The sequence below is a fragment of the Stegostoma tigrinum genome, unplaced genomic scaffold (genome assembly GCF_030684315.1).
Source record: "Stegostoma tigrinum isolate sSteTig4 unplaced genomic scaffold, sSteTig4.hap1 scaffold_371, whole genome shotgun sequence".
In the NCBI taxonomy this organism is placed as follows: Eukaryota; Metazoa; Chordata; class Chondrichthyes; order Orectolobiformes; family Stegostomatidae; genus Stegostoma; species Stegostoma tigrinum.
Window position 1 is genome coordinate 63,573 of NW_026728299.1, and position 26,508 is coordinate 90,080.

General features: G+C 46.7%; 1 protein-coding gene across 2 annotated transcripts in view; it reads left to right on the forward strand.

Annotated features, from left to right (window-relative positions):
• The window catches only part of LOC132208377 (pregnancy zone protein-like), an 86,831-nt gene extending 60,659 nt beyond the window's left edge, over nt 1–26,172 (forward strand). The window contains exons 7-10 of one of the 2 annotated variants that reach the window (XM_059643982.1): nt 9,111–9,247; nt 11,025–11,183; nt 17,551–17,820; nt 21,929–26,172. In XM_059643982.1, coding sequence (XP_059499965.1) covers nt 9,111–9,247; nt 11,025–11,133 — 246 coding nt within the window. In that variant the 3' untranslated portion in view covers nt 11,134–11,183; nt 17,551–17,820; nt 21,929–26,172. Of the gene's footprint in view, nt 1–9,110; nt 9,248–11,024; nt 11,184–17,550; nt 17,821–21,928 lie in introns of those variants that run through there. The other variant, XR_009444451.1, reaches the window with a different exon arrangement.
• Nucleotides 26,173–26,508: the final 336 nt, after the last annotated feature.

Genomic DNA, 26,508 nt, shown 5'->3' on the forward strand with positions numbered 1-26,508 from the left:
TCAGTCCTGATCCCCCTCAGAACAGCACTCCCGCAGTGCTGACCCCACACTGTGCTGCACTCCCTCAGAGCTCACCCACTTATCGCTGACGACCCCCTCACTTCAGCACTCCCTGATCACCTGGTGGTGCATCACTCCCTTTCTCCGACCCCTCGGACGGCGCAGCACTACGTCAGCGCTGACCCGCCAACAAGATAACGTCAGAGAGATGTTCTCCCATCACATTGACCCTCTGAGACTGGAACATTTACTAATGTTGGCCCTCTCACAGTGAAGCTCTCCGTTTAGTCCCTCTGACAGGCCGCATGCCTTTTATTACAGGTCTTTTCACAACGCACTGCCCCGTCATCATTGATTCTCTGACAGTGTAGCCCTCTGTTAATATTGAATTTGTGACAGTGCACAACTCCATTAATATTTGCCCTCTGATAGTGCAGCTCTTCCTCAGTCCTGACTCTCTGACAATGCAGCAGTCCCCTAATTACTGTCAGAGGGTCGATACTGAGAGAATGCTGCACTGTCAGAGTCAGCTGCCCGCAGTCCTATCAGACATTCAGTATTGAAGGTATGGGAGAGGGTGAGTGTCAGTGAATTCTGCACTGCAACAGGGCCAACAGTGTTGTCCCATGGCCAGAGTGTCCATGGTAAGGAAGAACTGCAATGTCAATGTAACAGGGTCAGGACTGAGGTCAGAATTGAGACAGTACTGCAGGATTAGAGAGTCAGTGTTGTGGCTGAGGAGCACTCTGAGGTCCAGTACTGAGGGAAAGCTTCATGATCAATGGGTCAGTTCTAAAGCTGTGCTACTTTGTCAGAGGGCCATACTAATGCAGTGCCTCATTGTAATGGGATAAGAGTTGAGGGAATGTCGCACATGCATCACTAGCTCATCATTGACTGTCTAACAGTGCAGCACACTCTTAGTATTGACCTTCCAACAGTGTAGAGCTCCCGCAGTGATGACACTGACCATGCAACACTCCCTCAGTACTGACTCTCCAACAACGCGGTGCTTCCTCAAGAATGACCCTCCGAGAGTGGCGCACACCCTTATTATTGATCGTCAGATAGTGCGGTACTTCCTTCATATTGGATCCCCCTCGGTGCAAACTCGCCCCTCGTGGCTGAAACCCCCTTCATGGAGCCCTTCCCCAGTGCTGACACCATCCCAGTGCTGAGTACTCCTCAGTGCAGCACTCCCTCAGTGCTAACACCCCATCACTGCCTCAGTGCTGACCACCTCTCAATGCTAACCCGACCTCAGTGCAGCACTCCCTCAGTGCGAACACCCCATCACTGCCTCAGTGCTGACCACCTCTCAATGCTAACCCGACCTCAGTGCAGCACTCCCTCAGTGTTGACCCTGCTCAGTGCAGCACTCTTTCGATGCTGTCCCTCCTCAGTGCAACACTCTCTCATTCTTTTCACCCACACCGCCCTCAGTGTCAACCCCACAATGAGGCACCACATTCGTACGGCCCTCTGACGAAGTAGCACAGCCTCAGAAGTGATCCATTGACAATGAAGCTTTCCCTCGGTACTGACCCTCTGAGTGCTACTGTACCACAGCACTGACACTCTAATCCTGCATAACTGTCTCAATTCTGACCTCAATCCTGACCCTCTGATTGTGAGGCACTCGGCTCTGACCCTGTGACATTGACATTGCAGTTCTTCCTCATTGTTGACCCTCTTGCAGTGCAGAATTCACTGACGCTCACGCACTCCCAATGCGGCATACCTTTAATACTGAACATCTGATAGGACTGCAGGGAGCTGACTCTGACAGTGCAGCATTCTCTCAGTATTGACCCTCTGACAGTATTTCGGGGAGTGCTGCACTGTCAGAGAGTCAGAACTGAGGAAGAGTTGCTCTGTCAGTGGGCAACTATTCATGGATTGCTTGGGTCAATTTTAATGGAGTTGTGCAGTGTGACACATTCAATATTAAGAGAGTACTGCACTGTCAGAGAGTCAATGATGGGAGAGTGCTGTGCTGTGGGAAGGTGTGTACTGAAAGGGAGCCGCCCTGCCAGAGGGCCTATGTTAAGGCAGTGCAGCATTGTGAGAGGGTCGATATTTAGTGCATGCTCCTGTCTCAGAGGGTCAATTTGATGGGACAACATGCCTCTGAAACTAACTTGTTGGAGTGCTGCACCGCCTGAGGGTTCGTCTGAAGGGAGTGATGCCCTGTCAGATGATGAGCTTTCCCTCATCTTTAACCGTCTGACAGTGCAGCACTCCCATAATATTAACCCGCTACCAGTGTGGCACTTGCTTACAATTGAACTTCTGACAGTGCACAAGTCCAACAAAATGATGCTCTTGAGAGTCGCACACACTCAATATTGGCCCTCCAACAGTGCAGCACTCCCTCAGGACTGACCGTCTGACATTGATACGTGGATCGTGTAGCAATCCTGTAATATTGACCCACTGACACAGCAGAACTGCCTCAATATTGTTTTTCTGACAGTATTGCACTACTGATCCTTCGGCAGTGCCCCTTGATATCAATCTTTTCACATTAGACCACTCCCTCAGCACTAACTCTCTGAATGTGCAGCACTTCTCAGGACTGATTCTGTGATATTTCAGCACTCCCACATCATTAACCCTCTGACAGTGCAGCCCTCCCTTTTTCGCAACCCTCCAACAGTGCACTGTTTCCTTAATATTGGACCTCTGATTGTGTGATACTCCCTCAGTGCGAAACTCTGACAATACAGCACTCTCTCTGAAATAGCTCTCTGATTAAGCACTTCCTCTGTGCTAACCCTCTGAAAATGGAGCTTTCTCTCATTACTGACCCTTTGCAGTGCTGCACTGCCTCAGTACTCACTCACCACAAGTGCAGCACTCCATTCAGAGTGATTCTCTGACAGTGTGGCACTCCCCTAATATTGGTCCACTGACTGTGTGGCACTCCCTTAATACTGACCTGCTCGCGGTGCATCACTGCTCTAATATCAAACCTGCAGCTCTATCAGAGGGTCTGTCCTGAGCAAGTGCCCCATCGTCAGCATGTCAATTCTGAGGCAGTGCCTCCAAAGCAGTGAGTCAACATTGAGGTAGCTCCTGACGGTCAGAATTACGGGAGTGCCTCATATTTAGAGGGTCATTAACTGAGGGACAGCCTCATGATCAGCGGGTCAGTCTTTACGGACTGCCTTATAGCCAGTGTGTCAGTTCTGAGGCAGTGCCCTCAGTGTAACAGATTTAGAAATGGGGTAGGGGGCACATGATTAGAAGGTCAGTAGTAAGCTATTGGAACTTTGTCAGAGGGTCAGTACTCAGCGAGTGCCTCATTGACATCGGGTCCATACAGAGGGTTTGCACTGAGGGAATGCTTCCTTGTCAGAGATTCAGAAGTGAGAAAGTGCCTCATTGTCAGAGGCTCATTCCTGAGGCAGTGCCTCATTGTCAGAGTGACATAATCAGATAGCACTCCCTCAATTCTAAACCTTAATACTGACCCTCTGACAATGAAGCACTGCCTCAGGACTGACCCTATGATAATGAAGTGTTCCTCAGGACTGAACCATTGACGATGTGACTCTCCATTCGTGTTGACCTTCTGATAATGGGGTTCTCCTTAAGTACTGACCCTCTGACGGTTGTGCACTGCCTCAGTACTGACCCTCTAAATATCTGCCACTCCGTCAATTCTGACCTCCTTACGATGAGGCATTACCTCAAAACTGACCGGGGTGCAGGTCTCTGGCACAGAGTCTGTCGCTCTTGCAACGAAGGGAAGGGGGTATAGGAGGAGAGTGTTAGTCATTGGGGACTGAATAGTTAGAGGGACAGATAGAAGGCTTGTTTGGAACCGAAGAGACTCACGATTGGTGCGTTGCCTCCAGGTGCTAGGGTCCGTGTTGTCTCGGATAGTGTCTTTGGGGTCCTGAAGGGAGAGGGTGACCAGCCCCAAGCCATGGTCCACACAGGTACCAACGACATAGGTAGAAAGAGGGATAGGGACGTCAGGCAGGATTTCAGGGAGCTCCGCTGGAAGCTGAGAGCTCAAACAAACGGAGTGGTTATCTCTGGTTTGTTACCCGTGCCAAGTGATAGCGAGGCAAAGAACAGGGAGAGATTTCAGCTGAACACGTGGCTGCAGGGATGCTGCAGGTGGGAGGGCTTCAGGTACATGGACAATTGGGGCTCATTCTGGGGAAGGTGGGACCTCGACAAACAGGACGGTATCCACTTGAACCAGAGGGGCACGAATATCCTGGGCGGGAAATTTGCTAGTGCTGTTCGGGTGGGTTGAAACGAGCTTAGCAAGGGGTTGGGAAACTGTGGTGTAGTTTCAGTACACAGGAGAAAGAGAATAGAGAGGACATGGACAGGATCTCAGTGTCACAGGAGTGTGCTGGCAAACAGCAAGCTGAATTGAAGTGTGTCTACTTCACTGCCAGGAGTATCCGGAATAAGCGAGGTGAGCTTGCAGCATGGATAGGTACCTGGGGCTTCGATGTTGTGGCCATTACGGAGACATGGATAGAGCAAGGTCAGGAATGGATGTTGCAGGTTCCAGGGTTCAGATCTTTGAGTAAGATCAGGTAAGGTGGGAAAAGAGGGGGAGGTGTGGCTTTGTTTGTCGAGGACAGTATAACGGAGGCTGAAAAAACTTTTGAGGAGGACTGGTCTACTGAGGTGGGATGGGCTGATGTCAGAAACAGGAGAGGAGAGGCCACACTGTTGGGAGTTTTTTAATAGGCCTCTGCAAAGTTCCAGGGATCTGAAGGAGAGGATTGGCAAAACGATTCTGGGCAGGAGTGAAAGGAACAGGGTGGTCATTATGGGAGACTTTAACTTCCTAAGCATTGACTGGAAATGCTGTAACTCTCGTACGTCGGATGGATGAGTTTTCGTCCAATGCACGCAGGAGCGTTTCCCGACAGGGTACGTCGAAGGGCCGACAAGAGGGGAGGCCACACTGGATCTGGTACTTGACAGTGAACCAGGCCAGGTGTTTGATTTAGTGGTAGATGAGCACTTTGGAGAGAGTGACCTTAATTCGGTTACGTTCAGTTGAGCGATGGAGTGGGAGAGGAACATGCCACAGGGCAAGACTTAGAGATGGGGGAAGGCAATTATAATTGGGCAAGACTTAGGAGGCAAACAATGGGGTAGCAAAATGCAGGGGATGGGGACAATCGAAATGGGGAGCTGGTTTAAGTAACAGATATTGCGCGTCCTTGATAGGTACGTCCCTGTCAGGCAGGGGTCAGTGATAAGGTGGGGGAACCGTGGTTTACTAAAGAAATTGTATCTCGCGTTAAGCAGAAGAGCGAGGCTTATGTGATGTTGAGATGAGATGGTTCAGTTGATGCGATGGAGAGTTACAGATGAGCAAGGAAGGATTTAAAGAGAGTTAAGAAGAGCAAGGAGGGGTCCTGAGCAGTCATTCGCAGGTAGAATAAAGGAGATCCATAAAGTTTTCTCAAGGTATGTGAGGAATATAAGGATGACTGGGGTAGGAATAGGGCCAATCAAAGACAGAAGTGGGAAGTTGTGTGTGGACCGGGTAGAGATCGGAGAGGTGCTAAATGAATATTTCTCATCTGTTTTCACTGAGAAAGAGGACAATATCATCGAGGAGACGACTGAGATACGTGCTATTAGACTTGAAAGGATTCAGGTTAGTAAGGAGGAGATGTTATCAATTCTAGAAGGTGTGAACCTAGATAAATCCCCTGGGCCTGAGAGGATTTTTCTGAGAATTCTCTGGAAAGCTCGGGAGGAGGTGGCGGAGCCCTTGGCTTTGATCTTTGAGTCCTCATTGTCTGCAGGTTTAACACCAGAGGACTGGAGGATTGCAAATGTTGTGCCCTTGTTCAAGAAGGGCAGTAGAGATGAGCCAGGCAATTACAGCCAGTGAGCCTTACGTCTGTTGCAGGAAAAGTTTTGGAAAGGGTTATAAGAGATAGGGTTTATAATCATCTCGGAAGCAACAATTTGATTGGAGATAGTCAACATGGATTTGTCAAGGGCAGGTCGTGTCTCACAAACGTCATGGAGATTTTGAGGAGGTGACCAAGCATGTGGATGAGAGAAGGCCAGTTGACGTAGTGTACATGGACTTCAGTAAAGCCTTTGACAAGGTTCCACATGGTAGGCTATTGGAGAAAATACGGAGCCATGTGATTGAGGGAGATTTAGCAGTTTGGATGAGAAACTGGCTTTCGGTAAAAAGGCAACCAGTGGTGTTTGATGGAAAATGTTGAGCCTGGAGTCCGGTTACTGGTGGTGTGCCTCAAGGATCTGTTTTTGGCCCACTGCTGTTTGTCATTTTTATAAATGACTTGGACGCAGGCATAGGTGGATGGGTTAGTAAGTTTGCAAATGACACTAAAGTCGGTGGAGTGGTGGACAATGTGGAAGAATGTCGCATGTTGCAGGGAGACTTGGATAAAGTGCAAAGTTGGGCGGAAAGGTGGCAAATGGAGTTCAATGTGAGGTGATTCGCTTTGGGAGGAATAATAGGAAGGTACAATACTGGGCCAATGGAAAGATTCTTGGTAGTGTGGATGTGCAGAGGGACCTTGGCGTCCATGTACATATATGTCTGAAAGTTGCCACCCATGTTGATAGTGCTGTGAAGAAGGCATACGGTGTGTTAGACTTTATTGGTAGAGGGATTGAGTTCCAGAGCCGTGATGTCATGCTGCAACTGCACAAAACGCTCGTGCGACCTGTTCTGGTCGCTCCGTTGCGGGACGAATTCGGAAGCATTGGAAAAGGAGCAGAGGAGATTTACCAGGATGTTGCCTGGTCTGGAGTGAAGGTCTTATGAGAGAAGGCTGAGCGACTCGAGTCTGTCCTCATTGGAGAGAAGGCGGCTAAGAGGGCCTTTAATAGAAACATACAAGACGATCAGAGAAAGATGAGTCAGGGTGGACGGTGAGAGTCTTTTTCCTAGGATGATGATGTTGGCTTGTACGAGGGGGCTCAGCTACAAATTGAGGGGTGATGGATTGAAGACAGATGTCAGAGGCAGGTTCTTTACCCAGAGAGTGGTAAGGGCGTGGAATGCCCTGCCTGCCAATGCAGTTAACTCAGCCACATTCAGGGCATTTAAACAGTCCTTGGATAAGCATACAGATGATGATGGGATAGTGTGAGGGAACGGGCTTAGATTAGTTCACAGGTTGGCGCAACATCGAGGGCCGAAGGACCTGTTGTGCACTGTATTTTTCTATGTTCACAGATGACACTAAAATGAGTGAGAGAGTAAAGTCTGAAGAGGACGATGAAAATCTGCGGAAGGATGCAGAAAGTTTAAGTGAATGGACAAGGGTCTAGCAGATGGAGTCCAATGATGGGAGATGTGAGGGTATCCATTTTGGTAGCAATTATGGAAAAATGGAGTCTTGCTTAAATGGTGAAAAATTGTAGCATGCTGCTCCGCAGAGGGAGCTGGGCAGCCTTGTGTCTGAATCAGGTAGTTTGCAGATGCGGCTGGTAATTGAGACAGCAAATGGAATAGTGTCCTTCATTGCGAGAGTGATGCAGTTTAAAAACCAGGAGGGTATGCTACAGTTGTATAGGGTGCTGGTGAAGCTTGGTGTGGAGTAGTTTGTACAGTTTTAGTCTCCTCACTGGAGAAAGGATGTACTGGCACTGGAGGGGGTGCAAAGGAGGTTCACGAGGTTTATTCCAGAACTAAAAATGTTGCTGTATGGGGAGAGATTGAGTCGACTAGGATTGCAGTCACTGGAATTTAGAAGAATGAGGGGGTGATCTAATAGAAACTTTTAAAATTATGAAACAAATGGATCGGAAATTGTTTCCACTGATGGGCGAAATTCCAACTCGGGGGCACAGCCTCAAAATAAGTGTGAACGGATTTAAAACTGAGTTGAGGATGAGCTTCTTCATCCAAAGGGTTGTGAATCTGTGGAATTCTCTGCCCACTGAAACAGTTGAGGTTCCCTTGTTGAATGTTTTGAAAGCCAAAACAGATAGATCTTTGAACAGGAAAGGAATTGAGGGTTATGGTGAATGGGAGGGTAAGTGGAGCTGAGTCCGCAAAAAAGATCAGCGGAACGAGCTGGAAGAGACAGATGGCCTCCTCCTGTTTTATTTCTTATGTCCGTAAGTCCTTAGATTGCCATCCTTGTCATTCCTCCTTCCCTGGAATAGGCCAGTTCTGAACTGAAGAGTAGGTCTTTAAATAACTCCCACGTATCAAATGTTGACTTGTTCAATAAAAGCTCCTCCCAATTAATACTGCTCAGCTCCTACCTAACACTGATGTAATTTTCCCTCCCCCAATTTCGTCCCTTCCCACAAGGTCCTGATTATCCATGGCTGTCTTAAAATGTAAGGAGATGCGATCGCCCATTTAAGAAGCTCCTGGTTCACTGTTTTTCCCAAGTGGGAGTCAGCTACAGGCTTTCTTGTTCCACGATGGGGGAGGAAATGACCTAGCGGTATTATTGCTGGACTGTTAATTCAGAGACTGAGATAACATTCTGGGGACCTGTGTTCAAATCCCAGCACAGCAGATGGTGGAATTTGAATTCAATATAAAAGAAAATCATGAATTAAGAATATAATGATGACCATGAATTCATTGCCAAATGTCAGAAAAAGTCAGCTGGTTCACTGATGTGCTTTAGGGAAGGAAACTGCCACCCTTACATGATCTGGCCTATATGTGACTGCAGACCCACAGCAATATGATTGACTTTGAACTGTCCCCTAGGCAATTAGGGATGGACAATAAACACTGCGTAGCTAGGGATGTCCTCCTCCCATTAACAAATAAATAAAATTGGATTCTACATCTTCCGATCCAAGATCGTTTCTTGCTCTCATAGTAATTTCTTTGCTGACAGTCACTTTCCCTCCTGCCTGTCTTGTTGGAATGTCGTATAGCCCTGCGCACTTAGCTCCAGTGTTGATCTCCTTGTAACCATGTCTTTGTAATAGCTATAAAATCATGCCCGTCAACCTAGAAATGTGCTATTAATTTGTTGATTTTGTTCTGAATACAATGAGCACGCAAGCAAAGAGCCATGAATTTAGCTTTATCACTTGATTTCACCTCTTGACACTATTTACAGCTGTTTTCTGTTTGTACATGCTGTCTTTTCCAGTACCACGCTGAGTATTGTTATCCCGATAGTTCTTTGGTATCAGTCCGTGTGTATTCCTGGGCGAATGTGCTCGTGTGGTCTCAGGAGTTGTGGAGGTCACGGCTCTGGGACAGCCGTTTCATGGCCCTATGCTGCAGGTAAGAAGAAAAGAAAATCTCTTGCTCTGAGCTCTGCAAACCTGGGCAATGTCAAAAGGGAAACAGGGTCAAAAGAATTTCAACAAGAATCTCAAAATTAACTGCTGAATTCATATCAACATTACGGGGATCGCCCAACTTAGTGGCCACAACATCCCACTTTCTATTCTTCACAAACAATCCAAAGGCTGAAGTATCCGTATCCCTCTTAACTTTTATGGTTTTTGAGCTAATTTCTTGTTTCTAACTTGTGCATATTTGTGGTGCCTTATGACTTCTTGCATTTAGCAATTGATAAACTCACTCTCTCACGAGTTCAGGAGAAGCTAGTTTTATAGAATCCCCAGTGTGGAAACAGGCCACTCAGTTCAACAAGCCCACAGCAACCCTCCAAAGAGCGTCCCACCTAGACCCATCCCCATTCCCCTACTCTATCCCTGTCAGCCTGCATTTCCCATGGCTAATGCACCGAACCTACACATCCGTGGGCACTGTGGGTAATTCAGCATTGCCAATCCACCTAACCTGCACATCTCTGGACTGTGGGAGGAAACCAGAGCACCCAGCAGAAACCCACACAGACAAGGGGAGAATGTGCAAACTCCACACAGACAGTCATCGGAGGCTGGAATGGAACTCAGGTCCCTGGTGCTGTGAGGTAGCGTTACTAACTACTGAGTCACCGTGTCACCCTGAGTTATCTTGACTCCTTCTGAAACATAGGAAGGTATCCACAAGACAAAGATCCTTTTTAATCAGCTTAATTCGTACCAACTGAGGTGGATCTAGTTGGGTGTGTAAAAAAGGGGAGTCTTTCACGAGGGAACTTAACAATTTGGGAGACGCAGTCACCGAGGGAGCCTGACCCGAAGACTGGTCAAAACAATAATGATTCGATATGAATTAGTTAGAATGCAGCTGTTAACAGTAATCCTCCATCCCTATGTGGGAGCGAGACTTAACATTCAAAATCAAAACTGAAACTCTTGAACAAGGTAGTTCAAAACAGCCAGTTCTCTGATTGAGGTTGTGAACTTGCTCGCCGAGCTGGCTTCTTCTCATTCAGACGTTTCGTCACCATGATCGGTGACATCATGGGTACAGCCTCCAATGAAACGATGTTATTCTACTCTGTCTGGAATTGACACTGTCCAGTCTGTTACCATGAGTACTGTCATTTCCGGTTTTGATCTGTATGGGTTTGTATGTGGGGGTCCAATTGTATCTGTTTGTTGGTTGCATTATGGATGGAGAATCACGCCTCTCAGAGGACACTGCGACAAAGTAACCGTAGTAGCCCAAGCCAAACATAGACACGCACAGGAATTCCGAGAGGCATGGTTCTGCACCCATTCTCCAGCCTCACATTCTTGGTCTCTTCAGTCTGAATATGATCACTCAACCATATCCTTGATGACAAACAATAGAGTCTTACTCCCCAAAATCTACAAACAGGACTGTCCAGACAGATCCATTTGTTCTCATGATATCATCTTCTGCTGGAGGGATTCCGAAATGTCTGCATTCTTCCTCAACTGAGCATTCCTTGCATTCGTGGTTGACAGAGCTGTCAGCCATGTCCATTGTGCTGCAGGGTTCCCAAGCGGAATATGAGTTGCTGTTCCTGCAACTTTGGGGTGGCATCATTTGTGGCACTGCAGGAGGCCCATGTTCAGTTTGGTTATGACTTTTGAGGAACGGATGGTCCCTTTGAGATGGAAATTGGAGAAAGATTTCAGGATTTTTTCATGTTCTTGTCTTTCTGTTATGCCCCTAGGAAAAAAGCAATGAAAGTGCCGTTAATTTTTTGCACGGCGAGCTGCTGCATACTAACCGGTCTCTCACCATTACCATCACCTTGCCCTTGTGAAGGCAGATATGGATAAGGTTCTCAAAGCTGATAGAAGATTGAAACCACTCTAATCCTGTGACGATGGTAAGTTTCCCTTCTTCAAAAAAAATGCTTGCAGCTGAATTCGCATAATATAGAGCACAGTGGCTCTGGTTAACACCACTGTGTCAATTCCACCCTTTGGTGACTTTCTGTGTGGAGTTTGCACATTCTCCATGTGCCTGCATGGGTTTTCTCGAGTTTGCTCCCACAGTCAAAAGATGTGCAAGGTCGGTGGATTGGCCATGCTAAATTTCCCAAGGTGTTCAATGATGTGTAGGTTAGGTGAGTTACAGGTGGATGGGTCTGGGTGGGATGCTGTGAGGGGCAGTGTGGACATGTTGGGCTGACCGACCTGTTTCCACACTGTAAGGGTTCTCTGATTCATGATTCCATGATTTTACTGAGCGCAAAGGTACAATATTGACTCGTCATATTTGTCTCACCTCTTTACACATTGATAAGAAAGCTTTAATGTCAGTTTCTATGCATTTGCAACTTGTCTGCTGTCTCTGACAAGGCTGACTATATCTCCTTCTCTCATGCACATCTCTTGTCCCCTAACACTGAGAGGTGACACTTGCTTTTCATTTAGTACAATCAATAAAACAATAGCCTCCATATTACATCCAGCGACTTCTCTTAACACTCACACACTGTTCTTTTTTTCCTCCAGGTATTGACCACTCATCATTTCTAATTCCTCATCTCATCTCTCTCTCATGCGCGCTCTCTCTCTCACTCTCCCCCCCCCCTCTCTCTCTCTCTCTCTCTCTCTCTCTCTCTCTCTCTCTCTCTCTCTTTATCTCTCCTCTCCCTGTTCTCCCCCATCACTTCACTCACAGGCACCAACAGAGGTTCACAGTCACACTATGTTGCACATGCATATTCTGTCCCTCATGCACAAACACACTAAACACACACAAAAAAAGAGTCAGGAACACAGTCTCTCACGAACACGCTCTGTCACATTCTCACTCATTCATACTCCATACCGTCACACAGTCGTACACGGTCTTGCACACATTCTGTGGCACACTTGCATGCACTGTCGCAGGAACTTATGCCAATGCTCTTACTCTCAAGTACACACACACGACCACAAATCTCTCCCTCACACACTTAGGTTTGCAAATTCACTTGCTGTCAAGCTCACTCACACTTACAGACACACTCACTCCCTCATGCATGCTGTAACACTCCCTTCTTGTGCTAACTCCCTTTCACACACTCTCAAGCACAGTCACTGGCACACACATTCTATCGTGCGCACACACACACTTTCATGCACTGTCTTTGCACTCTTGAGCACAATCATATGCTCACCTCTCTCTTGCACACAGTCAATTTGATTTGAGTCAGAGACAATGGGAGCTGCAGATGCTGGAGAATCCAAGATAATAAAATGTGAGGCTGGATGAACACAGCAGGCCAAGCAGCATCTCTGATGAAGGGTCTTGGCCCGAAACGTCAGCTTTTGTGCTCCTGAGATGCTGCTTGGCCTGCTGTGTTCATCCAGCCTCACATTTTATTATCTTGATTTGAGTCATCTTTGTCACATGTGCCCAGGTACAGTGAAAAGTTGTCTTCTGCATGCAGTATAGACAGATCATACCATACAAGGCGCATCAGTGAAACGGAACATAGTGACAGCTACAGAGAAGATGCACAGAGAGCAAGATCAAAATTAGATTTAAGCTTTTCAGTGTCCTATTCAGATGTCCAATAACAGCGGTGAAGAAGCTGTTCTTGAATCTTTTCACGCATGTATACAAACTTTTTTTACATCTTCCCTTCAGAAAAAGGGAGAAGAGAGTGTAATTGTGGGGTGAGAAGGGCCTTTGATTATGTCAGTTTCTTTCCCGAGGCAGCGGGAAGTAGAGGTGGAATCACCGAATGGAAGGCTGGTTTGTATGATGGACTATGCTGTGTTCATGACTCTGCAGTTTCTTGTGGTCTTAGGAAGAGCTGTTGCCAAACCATGCTGTGACATGCATCCAGATCGGATGCTTTCTTTGGTACATGAATGAAAGTTGACCTTGCGGACACTCCAAATTACCTTGGCCTGCTGGGGAAATAGAGACATGTGGTGTGCTTTTTTGCCCATTGCGACGATCTGGGTGGACCAGGAGAGATTGTTGGTGATCGACACTCTCAACTATCTCCACCTCAGCAACACCTCACTGTCTGATGCAGGCGCTCACACACTCACATTCTGTCACCTATTCTGTCTGTCTGTCTCTCTCTCGCGCTCGCTCTCTCGCGCTCTCTCTCTCTCGCGCTCTCTCTCTCGCGCGCGCTCTCTCTGTCTCCCTCCCCCACCCCCCCAACCTCTCTGGCTTTGTCTGTCTCTCTCTCTCTCTCTCTCTCTCTCTCTCTCTCTATCTCTCTCTCTCTCTCTCTCTCTCTCTCTCTCTCTCTCTTTCTCACACACCAACTCATTGCTCAGTATTCCATGGTATCTGAATTGTTGGAAGAATTAACTTAGACTAAGCGTGGATTTTCTCCCAAATTAGTTATGACAAAGCAGAACCAATTCTGCCTGGAAGAAGAAAGGCAGGAGCCATAATAATTAGGGATTGTTTTGCTGGAGGAACCGTGCTGTGATATGCATCCAGATAGGATGCTTTCTGTGATACATCAATGAAAGTTGCCCTTGTGGGCACACGGAATTGCCTTAGCCACCTGGGAAGTAGAGACAACGGTGTGCTTTTTTGCTCATTACGATGATGTGGATGGACCAGTGAACTAATCTAAGCCCATCCCCCCGACACGATCCCATTATCATCCATATGCTTATCCAAGGACTGTTGAAATGCCCCTAATGTGGCTGAGCTAACTGCATTGGCAGGCAGGGGGTTCCACATCCTTACCACTCTCGGAGTAAAGAACCTGCCTCTGATATCTATCTCAAATCTATTATCCCTCACTGTTTAGCTGTGCCCCCTCATACAAGCTGACGCCATCATCCTCGGAAAAAGACCCACACTGTCCACCCTGTCTCATCCACTGATCATCTTGTATGTCTCTATTAAATCCCCTCTGAACCAACTTCTCTCCAATGAGTACAGACCCAAGTCCCTCAGCCTTTCTTCAGAAGACCTTCGCTCTGGACCAGGCAACATCTCCTCTGCACCTTTTCCAATGCTTCCACATCCTTCCTGTAATGGGGCGACCAGAACTGTACGCAGTATTCCAAATGAGACCGCACCAGCTTTTTGGACAGTTGCTCTGGATCTCAATCCCACTGCCAATAAAACCTAAAAGACCGTAAGCCTTCTTCACAGCACTATCAACCTGGATGGCAATTTTCAGGGATCGACATAGATGGACACCCTCTGCACAGCAACACTACCAAGAATCTTTCCATTGACCCAATATTCTGCCTTCCTATTATTCATCCCAAAGTGAATCACCTCACATTTATCCGCATTGAACTCCATCTGCCAGCTTTCCGCCCAATTCTGCAGTTCATCCAAGTCTACCTGTCACCTGCAACATTCTTCCACATTGTCCACCACTCCACCGACTTGAGTGTCATCTGCAAACTTACTAACCGATCTACCAATGCCTCCGTCCAAGTCATTTATAAAAATGACAAACAGCAGTGGTCCCAAAACAGATCCTTGAGACAAACCAGTAGTAACCAGACTCCAGGCTGAATATTTTCTATCAACCACCACTGGTTGCCTCCTTAGCCAAAGCCAGTTTCTAATCCAACCTGCTAAATCTCCCTCAATCCCATGTCTCCACGTTTTCTCCAATAGCCTACCATGTGGAACCTTATCGAAGGCTTTACTGAAGTCCATGTCCACCACGTCAACTGCCCGACCCTCATCCACGTGCTTGGTCACCTTCCAAAATTACTCAATGAGGCTTGTGAGACACGACCTGCCCTTGACAAATCCATGTTGACTCTCTCCCATCAAATTGGTGCTTGCTCGACGATTATAAATCCGATCTCTTATAATCCTTTCCAAAACTTTTCCTGCAACAGACGGAAGGCTCACTGGGTTTATAATTACCTGGGTCATCTCTACTGCCCTCTTTGAACAAGGGCACAACATTTGCAACCCTCCAGCCTTCTGGTACTAAACCTGTAGACAATGAGGATTCAAAGATCAAGGACAAAGGCTCCGCCGCCTGTTCCGTAGCCTCCCAGAGAATCTGAAAGTTTCGAAGGATGATGCGTTGTATCCGGAGGTTGGTGGGGTGGTACGTTAGGACGAGGGAGACGTTGTTTTGGTTGTTGTTGCGGGGTGGGGTGAGAGGGATTTGTTGCAGGAAATGCTGGAGACACGGTCGAGGGCGTTATCAACCACAGAGCGGGGCAAGTTGTGGTCCTTGGAAAATGAGGACATCTGAGATATACAGGAATAGAATACCTCATCCTGGGAGTGCAGATGCAGAGGCAAAGGAATGGGGAATAGGGGATGAATTGTTGCAGGAATATGGTGGGAGGAGGTGTAATCTTGGTAGCTGTGGGAATTGGTGGAGTTGAAATGGATATTTGTTTCTCAGTGGTTGGAAATAGAGTGGTCCAGGTAGGAGAGAGAGGTATCAGAGATTGTCCAGGTTAACTTCAAGTTCGGGAGGAAGGTGTTGGTGAAGTGGATGAACTGTTAGAGCCGCTTGTGGGAACACGAGGCGGTGCCGATACAGTCATCAATGTAACGGAGGAAGAGGTGGGGTTGAGGGCCAGTGTAGGTACGGAAGAGGGAGCGTTCCATGTAACCTACAAAGAGGCAGGCATAGCTTGGGCCCATTTGGCTACCCTGGCCACCCTCTTTGTCTGTAGGAAGTGGGAGGAATTGAAAGAGAAACTGTTGAGGGTTGTTCAAGGACCGGAACTTCCCCCTCCTCAGTGGTCAAAAACGCCCTCGACCGTGTCACCCGCGTTTCCCACAACTCATCCCTCACACCCGCACCCCATAATAACGACCAAAACAGTGTCCTCCTCGCCCTCACGTACCACCCCACCAACATCCGGATTCAATGCGTCGTCCTCCGACCCTTCTGCCATCCGCAATCCGACCCCACCACCAAAGACATTTTTCCCACCACCCTTAGGTGACCCCCGCTTATCCGCTCCACACTCCCCTCTAGCACTCCCTACACCCAGCACTTTTCCCTGCATATCCATAAATGTTGTCATCACAACGTTTAAAATTCACTGGTCCCGATACCTCACCCCCATCCCAGGCCCCAGGAAGAATTTCCTCATCAAACAGATGTTTACCTGCACATCTGCTAATGTGGTAGACTGTATCCACTGTTGCCATTGTGGCCCCCTCTACATCGGGGAAACCAAACAGAGGTTTGGGGACCGCTTCACCTGTGCTCAGTTTGCACTAAAGAACTGCACCTCCCAGTCGCGAACTGTTTCGACTCTCCCTACCAATCCTCAGGTAACACGTCCATCCTGGGCCTCCTGCAGTGCCACAACGATGCCACCTGAATGTTGCAGGAGCAGCACCTCATATTGCGCTTGGGAACCCTGCACTCCATGGTATCAATGTGGACTTCACAAGCTTCAAAATCACCCCTCCCCCTCCCGCATCCCAAAACCAGCCCACCTATCCCATCCTGCCACCTCAAACTCCACCCCCATTTCCTACCTCCTAACCTCTTCCCGCCCCGGAGACCTGTTCGTCCTCCCCGGACTGACCTATCCCCTCCCTACCTCCCCACCTACACTCACCTCTGCTGGCTCCATCCCCACCTCTTTAACTTGTTTGTCTCCTCTCCACTTATCTTCTCCTCTATCCATCTTTGATCCGCCTCCCCCTCTCTCACTATTTATTTCAGAACTCTCTCCCCCTCCCCCTTTTCTGATGAAAGGTCTCGGCCCAACATGTCAGCTTTTGTGCTCCTCAGATGCTGCTTGGCCTGCTGTGTTCATCCAGCTGCACACTTTGTTATCTCTACATCTCTTAACAACCTCATTAAGTGAGTTCTAGAGAGAACTATGCAGGGTAGACTTTGGGTTTATCATTCTAACTTGCCAGTCCTGAAAGATGAAAGTTGGTTTGTGTTGGATGTTTGTCTCATAGCTATGAAAGATATCCTGAAAGGATTTTTCAAATCTTTTGTTGAGAATTGTACCCATTTAGTCACTAATCCTTTTCGTTCTTTAAAGTTTCCTTGGTAGTGACAAATTTCAAATATCTGCAGAATTTTATTTGGCTTTGTATTGGTTCTCTGTGATTGTCTGTTAATGGCTCCGCGACCTGCCAGCTAATTACAGAATTTATCATTGATGTGCCTGTACCAAAATCTTTCGTCTTATACTATATATCCCAATTTCAGGAGAAAGTCCATAGAAACCTTTTAAAGGAAAGGGGATGAGAAAGAAAATCTATCGATCAAAATCATGAATAGTTGATAAATTATTTGCATTCCATATTTCCAGAACCTGCCCCGGAAGAGAGAGCCCAGAGAATTGCCAAAGCTGTCCGCAAACAGTCAACAGAGGTGAAGGAAAATTGGGAACAACTGAAAATCCGTGCGAGCAACTGGCAGAAACAGGTGGAAAAGGGCGTTGGAGAAACTTCAAGAACTGCAGAAAGCTCTGGATGATCTTGAGGCTCATGTGAGAACAGCTGAGGGGGTCCACACTGATTGGCAACCTGTGGGTGACCTGCTTATTGACGCATTGCAGGATCACATTGATAAAACCACAGTAAGTGCAATTACATTACACTTCACTTATGAACAGATGTCACCACAATGTTGTATCGAGACGATCAGTAATATGAGTACTTCAGTAATATTGATTGAATGGTTGTTAACTTAATTTGCAAATTAAAACTTAGTTGAGCATGCCTTCTGATGATATCACATGGTTAATATTAGTATAGTTGAGGATTCTATTAGTCAGTGACATCAGCTGTGTTATCTGCTTGTTGCCATGTTATCAGGGTGAAAGGTAAAGTCTTAGCACGCCATTTGGCGACTCCTTAGAGAGAGACAACTGGTTATGATTTAACCTGAAGATCACCATGCGTCAGGGAAGTAGAGGGGTTGAGGCGAAGACCCTTTGTGGTCAGCTCACTGGTATGGCAATTGAGCCCTCTCTGCAGGGCATCAGTCTGCATCACAAACCAACTGAATTTGAATAGAGTTTAGGATTGGAGAGCAATCCATGCAATTTTTTTTTTTAATGAATGTTTCTCACTGGGACTTTCTCACCGGCAAACTTTTTAAAAGCCAGCTCAGCCATACAGGCGAGATCAGTTCCTGATCTCAGCTGAATTTTTTGACGTGGGGTGGGTCAGCGTTAGGAGTTCATTGATTGGAATGAATTCTCAGTAAGTTAGCAAGAGGGATACTACACGTGAATAGATCGATGTTTTGAAAAGAGGATGAGATATGAGCAAAAGTTGAATTGATGTGGAAGACCAGCCACAATCATCATCGACGGTGGAGCAAGCTTGAGCGGCCATGCAACATTGTGCTGCCGCTATTTGACTTGTTCTGTGGAAAGGAAGGAAACTGGTCCAAGTGTCAAAAATGCCGAAGACCACATCATTCTACCACCTCAAAATTTGATTGTGTTCAGCATATGATCACTCCTGGTACCCCTAAATCCTGGTCTATCATCTCAGCAGCTCGACTCTGCCCAAAAGCTGGTTACTTGTGACATTTTTGAGGGATCTTCCCAAGTCTGAAAATCATTTTTGTTTTTGTACAATCAGAGTAGGCCAGTGTGGAAGGAGGTCGTTTGGCATATCGTAGCTCTTTGAAATAACTCCCCAATTCGTTTTCCTCTGCTTGGCAATGACTTCAACCAATAATAAAATCTCTTTAATGGAGGGAAACTTTGAAGGCATCTGATTGGAGTATTAACGATCCCAGAATACAACTGAGCCTTATTAAGTTGTTAGTTCTGATGATCAAGAGCTTGATGAAAGAGGATTGTTTGAAAAAGTGCCTGAAAAGAGGAAATGTACAGAGGCTAAGAGGTGTAGGAAGTTAGCGAGTTTTGAGAGGATTTGTTGCTTGGGTTGAGGTTCTGGATGTGAGTTTGTTCGCTGAAGGTGTCGGAAGTCTCTTCTTGGGTTTGAAGCCGACACAATTAAATGTTTGGCAACTAGTAGTGGGCCGTTTAAAATCAAGAGTGGGCAAGCGGACATAATTAAACGAGTGCAGATATCCTGAAGTATGGTTGGACTGGTGGAGATTACCAAAATAGCAATAGGCATAGCCAAGTAACGATTTGTAAACAAAAATGAGAATTTAATACAATTACTGTTAATAGTATCAGTCAGGTAGAAAGTACAGAGAATAGGAATTGGTTCAAGTTGAGACTCAGGCAGTGGAGTTTTAGACGACCTCAAGTGTTCAATGGACAAATGTGGGTCTCCATCAGGGAATGCATTGGAATTGTCAGGTCCAGAAGTGAAGTAGTTCCAGGTGAAGATTTCACTGCTAATGAGCCGAGACAAAAGACAGGTCGGCAGGATTGAAAAGATGTAAAGAGACAGCTTTAGGGATTGCATGAATGTGTGGTCGGACGTTCATCATGGGATAAACAAGATGCCAAGGTTGTGCTGACACAAGTGTAATATTACATTGTTGCCAAGGCGGAGTAATGCAGTCAGTAGGTCGTGAATAGAGATTGGTGTGGGGACCACAAAGTGGTCTTCCCAGTTTTAAATTGTTATCTCTACATAGTTGCGCAACTTTATGTTCTGTTCAAAAGGCATTACTGACAAGGAAACAGAAGTTAGCCATTTGTTTACTTGTCAATATATCTTGATTTTTCCACCATGTTCTCCAATTATTGACACAACATGTGCAGTGTACGAAGTGAACCGTTCAAACCTTAAAAGGAGATGTTAAAATTGTGGAATATAAAGTTAAATTTATTTTATTGAAAATCTAAATAAATTACATGAAGGTTTGACCAAGACTGCAAGGAATTAGATGGAACACCAGATGAATAAAACAAGCAGTAGTCAGGTGGTATTAGCTGGATGTTCCTGAAGAAAGAGAACGCAGCCAACCTTTCTTCCATCAGGGGGATTAATTGTGTGGTGTCAGACACAGTCGATGAAATCATTCCTTCTGTCTTTACTGTCTGACTAGACTATGGTTGTAATATTTCTTTTTCTAAGCGCTCAAGGTTAGACATACTTCACTTGACATTCTCATTTTATAAATTTTAAGAAGCTGACTTATTGTCAAGTCACGGTAGGATTGAAAACACATTCTATAAGTGTTTGAAGTCAGAAGTCACATGACACCAGCTTGTCGTCCAACAGGTTCATTTGAAATCACACAAGCTTTTGGAGTGCAGCCCCTTCATCAGGTGCAGTTAGTGAGGTGACCACAGAGAGACACAGCTTATCAGCAGAGAGATCAAAAGATCATAGAATTGGCGTGAGTGGAGTGTCAGATAATAACTCTATGCAGGTGACCAAGAGTGTTAGAGGCAAGTAAAGCGTTTATAAAGTCCATGTCAGTGCTGTGTTGTCATGACAATCAGGCAGCGCAACAGGAATGTACAAAAGGTGACATCTCAGGTCAGACTCTGACTTGTAGTTTAGAGGCTTGTGTTCAGAATCTGTCTTAGAGTTTTAACCTTTATTTCAAAAGCAAGAATTTATAAGATACCACACTGACTGTAACTACAAGTTGTGTGTTTCTTCAACAAAATATCTGCAAACAAACAAACATCCTGGATGAAGACTTATTATCTGACACTCCACTCACACCAGTTGTATGATGTTTTGATCTGTCTGCTTATCAATTGTGTGTCTGTGTGTTTACCTCCCTGACCGCACCTGATGAAGGGACAGCACTCCCAAAGCTTGTGTGATTTCAAATAAACCTGTCAGATTATAACCTGATGTCATGTGACTTCTGACTTTGTCTATCCTAGTCCAACACCAGCACCTCCACATTATAACTGTTTGGAACCAAGTCAGTGCAACAGGTACATATCGAACATTTGACTTGGGAAGAATGCCGAGTGCTGAAAAGTTCATTAATAACAAAGGATTTCTTCATTATGCCATCTATCGTAACATGCTGCGTCTCACAGTCATAATGAAAGGATGGCCACTTCAATTTAGCAGGGCCAAGAACAGTTATGGACATTTTTAGCATGGGAGGAGGCCATTCAACCTATTTTAACTGTCCCAGCTCTCTGCCAGCGCAACAAAATTAATCCTTCTCTCGAACTCATTCCACATATTTCACAGAATTGAAATATATAGGTACATACTGAAGAGATTTTAACATCAAGTGAGCAGTTCTTGCACTTCACCTTGTCACTAAAAATGGAAAACGTGACTTACAAAGAGTGGGTCTTTATTTTGTTCTGTTTTGATGATGAAGCAGATGCAAGTCCAAGTGCTGGAACTGGCCTCTTGAACTTAGCAACTGTTCAACGTGTATAAAATGAATTCTGTGCGCATCTACTAAAAGCAGTTTTATGGAAGGAAAAGGTGCCAAAGAAGATTTGGTGTATTGTGCTTGATGCTATTATATGCCAACCTGTGAAAACAGAACTCTACGACTGTGAGTGTTGAGTTCTGAGAGGGGGCTATCTTGTTTGAATTTACATTGCGAAGCCTAGGCCTATTTTCCCAACAGCAAAATTGGTAATCCAGCAAGAAATGGATATTTCTCACATTTGTTGGCTGTAAGTGTCTGTTTAAAGTTTCCTTATATACAGGTGCTTAACCTGCTTTTACAGTTTGAACATTTGTTGTGCCAATGAAAATTTTTTGAATGGTTTCACCTCCAGTTTTCCTCTTTATACATATTTGGTATTTTTTCAGGGGAAGGACTATCTTCAAAATCTGAGATTGGGTTTTGAAAGACAGCAGCCTTTGTTTTGGAGAGATAATGGGAACTGCAGATGCTGGAGAATGCGAGATAACACCGTGTGGAACTGGATGAAGACAGCAGGCCAAGCATCATCTTCGGAGCAAAAAAGCTGATGTTTCGGGCCGAAAACCTTCTTCAGAAAATGGGGAGGGGGTGCGGGTTCTGGAATAAATAGGGAGAGAGGGGGAGGCGGGTGGAAGATGGATGGAGGAGAAGATAGGTGGAGAGGAGAGTATGGGTAGGGAGGCAGGGAGGGGATAGGTCAGTCTGGGGAGGCCGGACAGGTCAAGGGAGCGGCATGAGGTGGGAGGGGGGATGGGTGAGAGGAAGACTAGGTTAGGGAGGCGGGGACGAGCTGGGCTGGTTTTGGGATGCAGTGGCAGGACAGGAGATTTGGAAGCTTGTGAAATCCACACTGATACCATTGGGCTGCAGGGTTCCCAAGCAGAATATGAGTTGCTGTTCCTGCAACCTTGGGGTGGCGTCATTATGGCACTGCAGGAGGCCCAGGTTGGACGTGTCCTCTCAGGAATGGGAGGGGGAGTTGAAATGGTTCGTGACTGGGAGGTGCAGTTGTTTCTTGCAAACTGAGCGCAGGTGTTCTGAAAAGCGGTCCCCAAGCCTCTGCATCGTTACCCCAATGTAGAGGAAGCCACAACGGGGACAGCGGATGTTTTGGATATTTCTTTAGCATTGATTTTCATTCAGAGTTGGTTCGATTTTGCTGAAGCAATAGACATAACTCACTATGACGTAGACAATGTCAGAGTTAATGTTTCGCGTCCTGTGACCCTTCCTCAGATCTCACTCTTCACTGATGCTGCCAGACCTGCTGAGCTTTTCCAGCAACTTCTGCTTTTGTTGCTGATTTATAGTGCCCACAGTTCTTTTGTTTTTTACAACACAGACAAAACTTGATCTCTGCAGGAAGCATGATGCTGCATTCTCCAACTTCCCTGGCCTTTTGTAATATAATACTGTCTTTTTAGGACAGAAGTGGCTTTTTTTTGTTTGTTTTAATTTCTGCACATGCTTTCTATGCAGGTTAAAAGTCTACACCTTTTCAGTTCACTGCAGTGCTGCATAATGAAGACTTGGAACAATTTTTTTATATAAAGTGGAAAATCAGTGTGGTTTGTTTTCCAAAATGTGATGTGTAAGTGCAACACTTAACAGTGTGTTCATCAAACTATTGTTTCCTTTGATCTTTGTGTTGCAGAAATTTCTAGAATCATTTCATATATATTTTTCTTGATATATTTTAGCAGCTTTCCTGGAGCAAGTCTGTTTTCCTTCGGATGAGACGACTTTCAGACATACTCCCTTTATTATGAGATATAATTGGGGTAAAATGAGGATTTTTATTCACTGAGACACACATGACTATATGTTGAAAGCATTGGAAAATGCACTCTGTTAGGACTGTCATGTTATCTGGTGTTTGTACCAGGCTTTCCGATTAAATGCAAGTGATTAAGGATGCTAATGATGCCACATGTTATTACAAGAGGAAATGAACATCCAAGTAAGGATTTTATGCCACATTTATGCATAGCATGGACCACGCAGAATGGATGCCGTGACGGAGTGAAGTGGGATGCAGTGCCTCAGTGAGATGCTCACAGCGAATTGCCCCCTCCATCCTGACCCGCTCACAGCGACTTGCCCCTCCAGTCCAGACCCGCTCTCAGCGACTTGCCCCCTCTGTCCTGACCCGCTCTCAGCGACTTGCCCCCTCTGTCCTGACCCGCTCTCAGCGACTTTCCCCCTCTGTCCTGACCCGCTCTCAGCGACTTTCCCCCTCTGTCCTGACCCGCTCTCAGCGACCTGCCCCTGCAGTCCTGACCCGCTCACAGTGACGAGCCCCTGCAGTCCTGACCCGCTCACAGTGACGAGCCCCTGCAGTCCTGACCTGCTCACAGCGACTTCTCTCTGCAGACCTGACCCACTCAGAGCGAATTACCCCTGCAGTCCTGACCCGCTCACAGCGACTTGCCCCCTCTCTCCTGACCCGCTTGCAGCGAATTGTCCCCTCTGTCCTGACCCGCTCGCAGCGACCTGCCCCTGCAGTCCTGACCCACTCACAGCGACTTCTCTCTGCAGTCCTGACCCGCTCTCTGCGACACGCCCCTTCAGTCCTGTCCCAATCACAGGGACTTGCCCTCTCCGACCTCACTCACTCACAGCGACTTGCCCACCTCAGTCTTGACCCGCTCACAGCCGTCTCCCCCCTCTGTCCTGACCCCCTCACAGCAACCTACCCCTCCTTGCTGACCCGCTCACAGTGACTTGCCCCTGCAGTCCTGACCCCCCTCACAGTGACCTGCCCCCTCACTCCTGACCCGCTCTGCATTGAGGAAACCAAGCGGAGGCTTGGGGACCGCTTTGCAGAACACCTCCGCTCGGTTCGCAACAAACAACTGCACCTCCCAGTCGCGAACCATTTTAACTCCCCCTCCCATTCCTTAGACGACATGCCCATCATGGGCCTCCTGCAGTGCCACACTAATGCCACCCGAAGGTTGCAAGGACAGCAACTCCTCATCCGCTTGTGAACTCTGCAACCCAATGGTATCAATGTGGACTTGACAAGCTTCAAAATCTCCCCCTCCCCAACTGCATCCCAAAACCAGCCCAGTTCTTCCCCTCCCGCTACTGCATCACAAAACCAGCCCAGCCTGTCTCCGCCTCCCTAACCTGTTGTTCCTCTCACCCATCCCTTCCTCCCACCTCAAGCCACACCTCCATTTCCTACCTCCCACCTCATCCTGCCTCCTTGACTTGTCCGTCTTTCCTGGACTGACCTATCCCCTCCCTCCCTCCTCACCTGTACTGTCCTCTCTACCTATCTTGTTTTCTCTCCATCTTTGGTCCGCATCCCCCCCTCTCCCTATTTATTCCACTTCCCTCTCCCATCCCCCTCTCTGATGAAGGGTCTAGGCCTGAAATGTCAGCTTTTGTGCTCCTGAGATGCTGCTTGGCCTGCTGTGTTCATCCAGCTCCACACTTGGTTATTTTGGATTCTCCAGCATCTGCCATTATCAGTGGCCTTTCCTCTTTGTCAAAGTTTGTGCAAAAGCAACACGATATGGGGCGGCACGGTGGCTCAGTGGTTCGCACTGCAGCTTCACAGCACTGGAGGCTCAGGTTCAATTCCAGCCTCAGGCAACTGTTTGTGTGGAATTTGCACCTTGTCCCTGTGTCTGTGTGGGTTTCCTCCAGGTGCTCCGGTCTCCTCCCACAGTCCAAAGAGGTGCACGCTAGGTGGATTGGCCATGCTAAATTGCCCATAGTGTTCAGGGGCATGGGTCTGGGTGGGATGCTCCAAGGTTTGGTGTGCACTTGTTGGGCCAAAGGGCCTGTTTCCACACTGTAGGGAATCTAAACAATCCTGTTCCAACATCTCCATGTTATAACCCTGCTGATCACTGCACACAGAGATGTTTGTTAACAAAAGGATAACAATAATATTCAAACCCAGTGCTGGAGATGTATTTTAAATACACTGAGGCCAGTGTCGATCTCCAATTCAACTTGTATTTACAAATGAACTGTCTTCAACTTTAGCACTGCCTCATTCAGAGATAGTTGCCAGGGTGTCAGCATCTCTGACCCTCACACGACTTATCTGTCAGCCAGGGCTCCCTGATTTGGGCTATTAATATGGACCAATCAGGCAACTCATATTCTGTGATGTTCAACTGGCCGACCTGGTCACAAACCAGTGCGGTGTGTTCGTCGAAAATCAAACATGTACTCGAAAGGTACCATTACATACCAGTGCAAAGGAAGGCATGAGGCTAAACTGGGGAGGGAAGGGAACTGCTTACTGGGGGTGGCCCAGAGAGTGGAAGAAAATCGAATGGGAAGAAGACCATTTGAGACTGAGGGAGAGAGATGTAATTGCCTGAATGAGGCATTCCAATTGCGAAATGGATTTTTGTGTGTACACCATGTTCAGTTTCCCCGATCTTAATCTGTACTCCTCTTTAAATCATTAGTATCTGAAATTTCTGTATCATTTCCAAATGCTCTGTCTCTAATGTTATGCTGTTGGAATTGGTTGAACTGCAGAGATATCATTTATTTGCACAAATGTGTTCAGTGAAATGAGTTGCATGCTATATATGTATTATTCTTCCTGATTCTATTATACGCATACAAATTAAAGTTAGTTCCACTTTTGAACAACAAACTGCTTTTAGATGTATGATGTATCTCATTTGCCTGCCACTTACTCTTGTTGATGAGTTGTGTTTCTGTTTTGTGAAGAAATATGAATGAGCTGGAGCACTAATGGCAATGCCCAATGTGGTGATATTCCAACATTGCAGCTGGAAGGCGGGGAGGGGGATGGGTTTCACAAGAACTATTACAGAGGGAAGTGGAGAGACAGGTGATGTATGTGGCAGCACCGAGACAGTGAGGAGAATGAAATGCAGCCTGGCTGTATTCTCCAAGGCATGGGCTGAATGGAAGAGGACAGAAAGGATTCACTCAGAGGAAGAGTAGATGAGACTGGACTGATTAT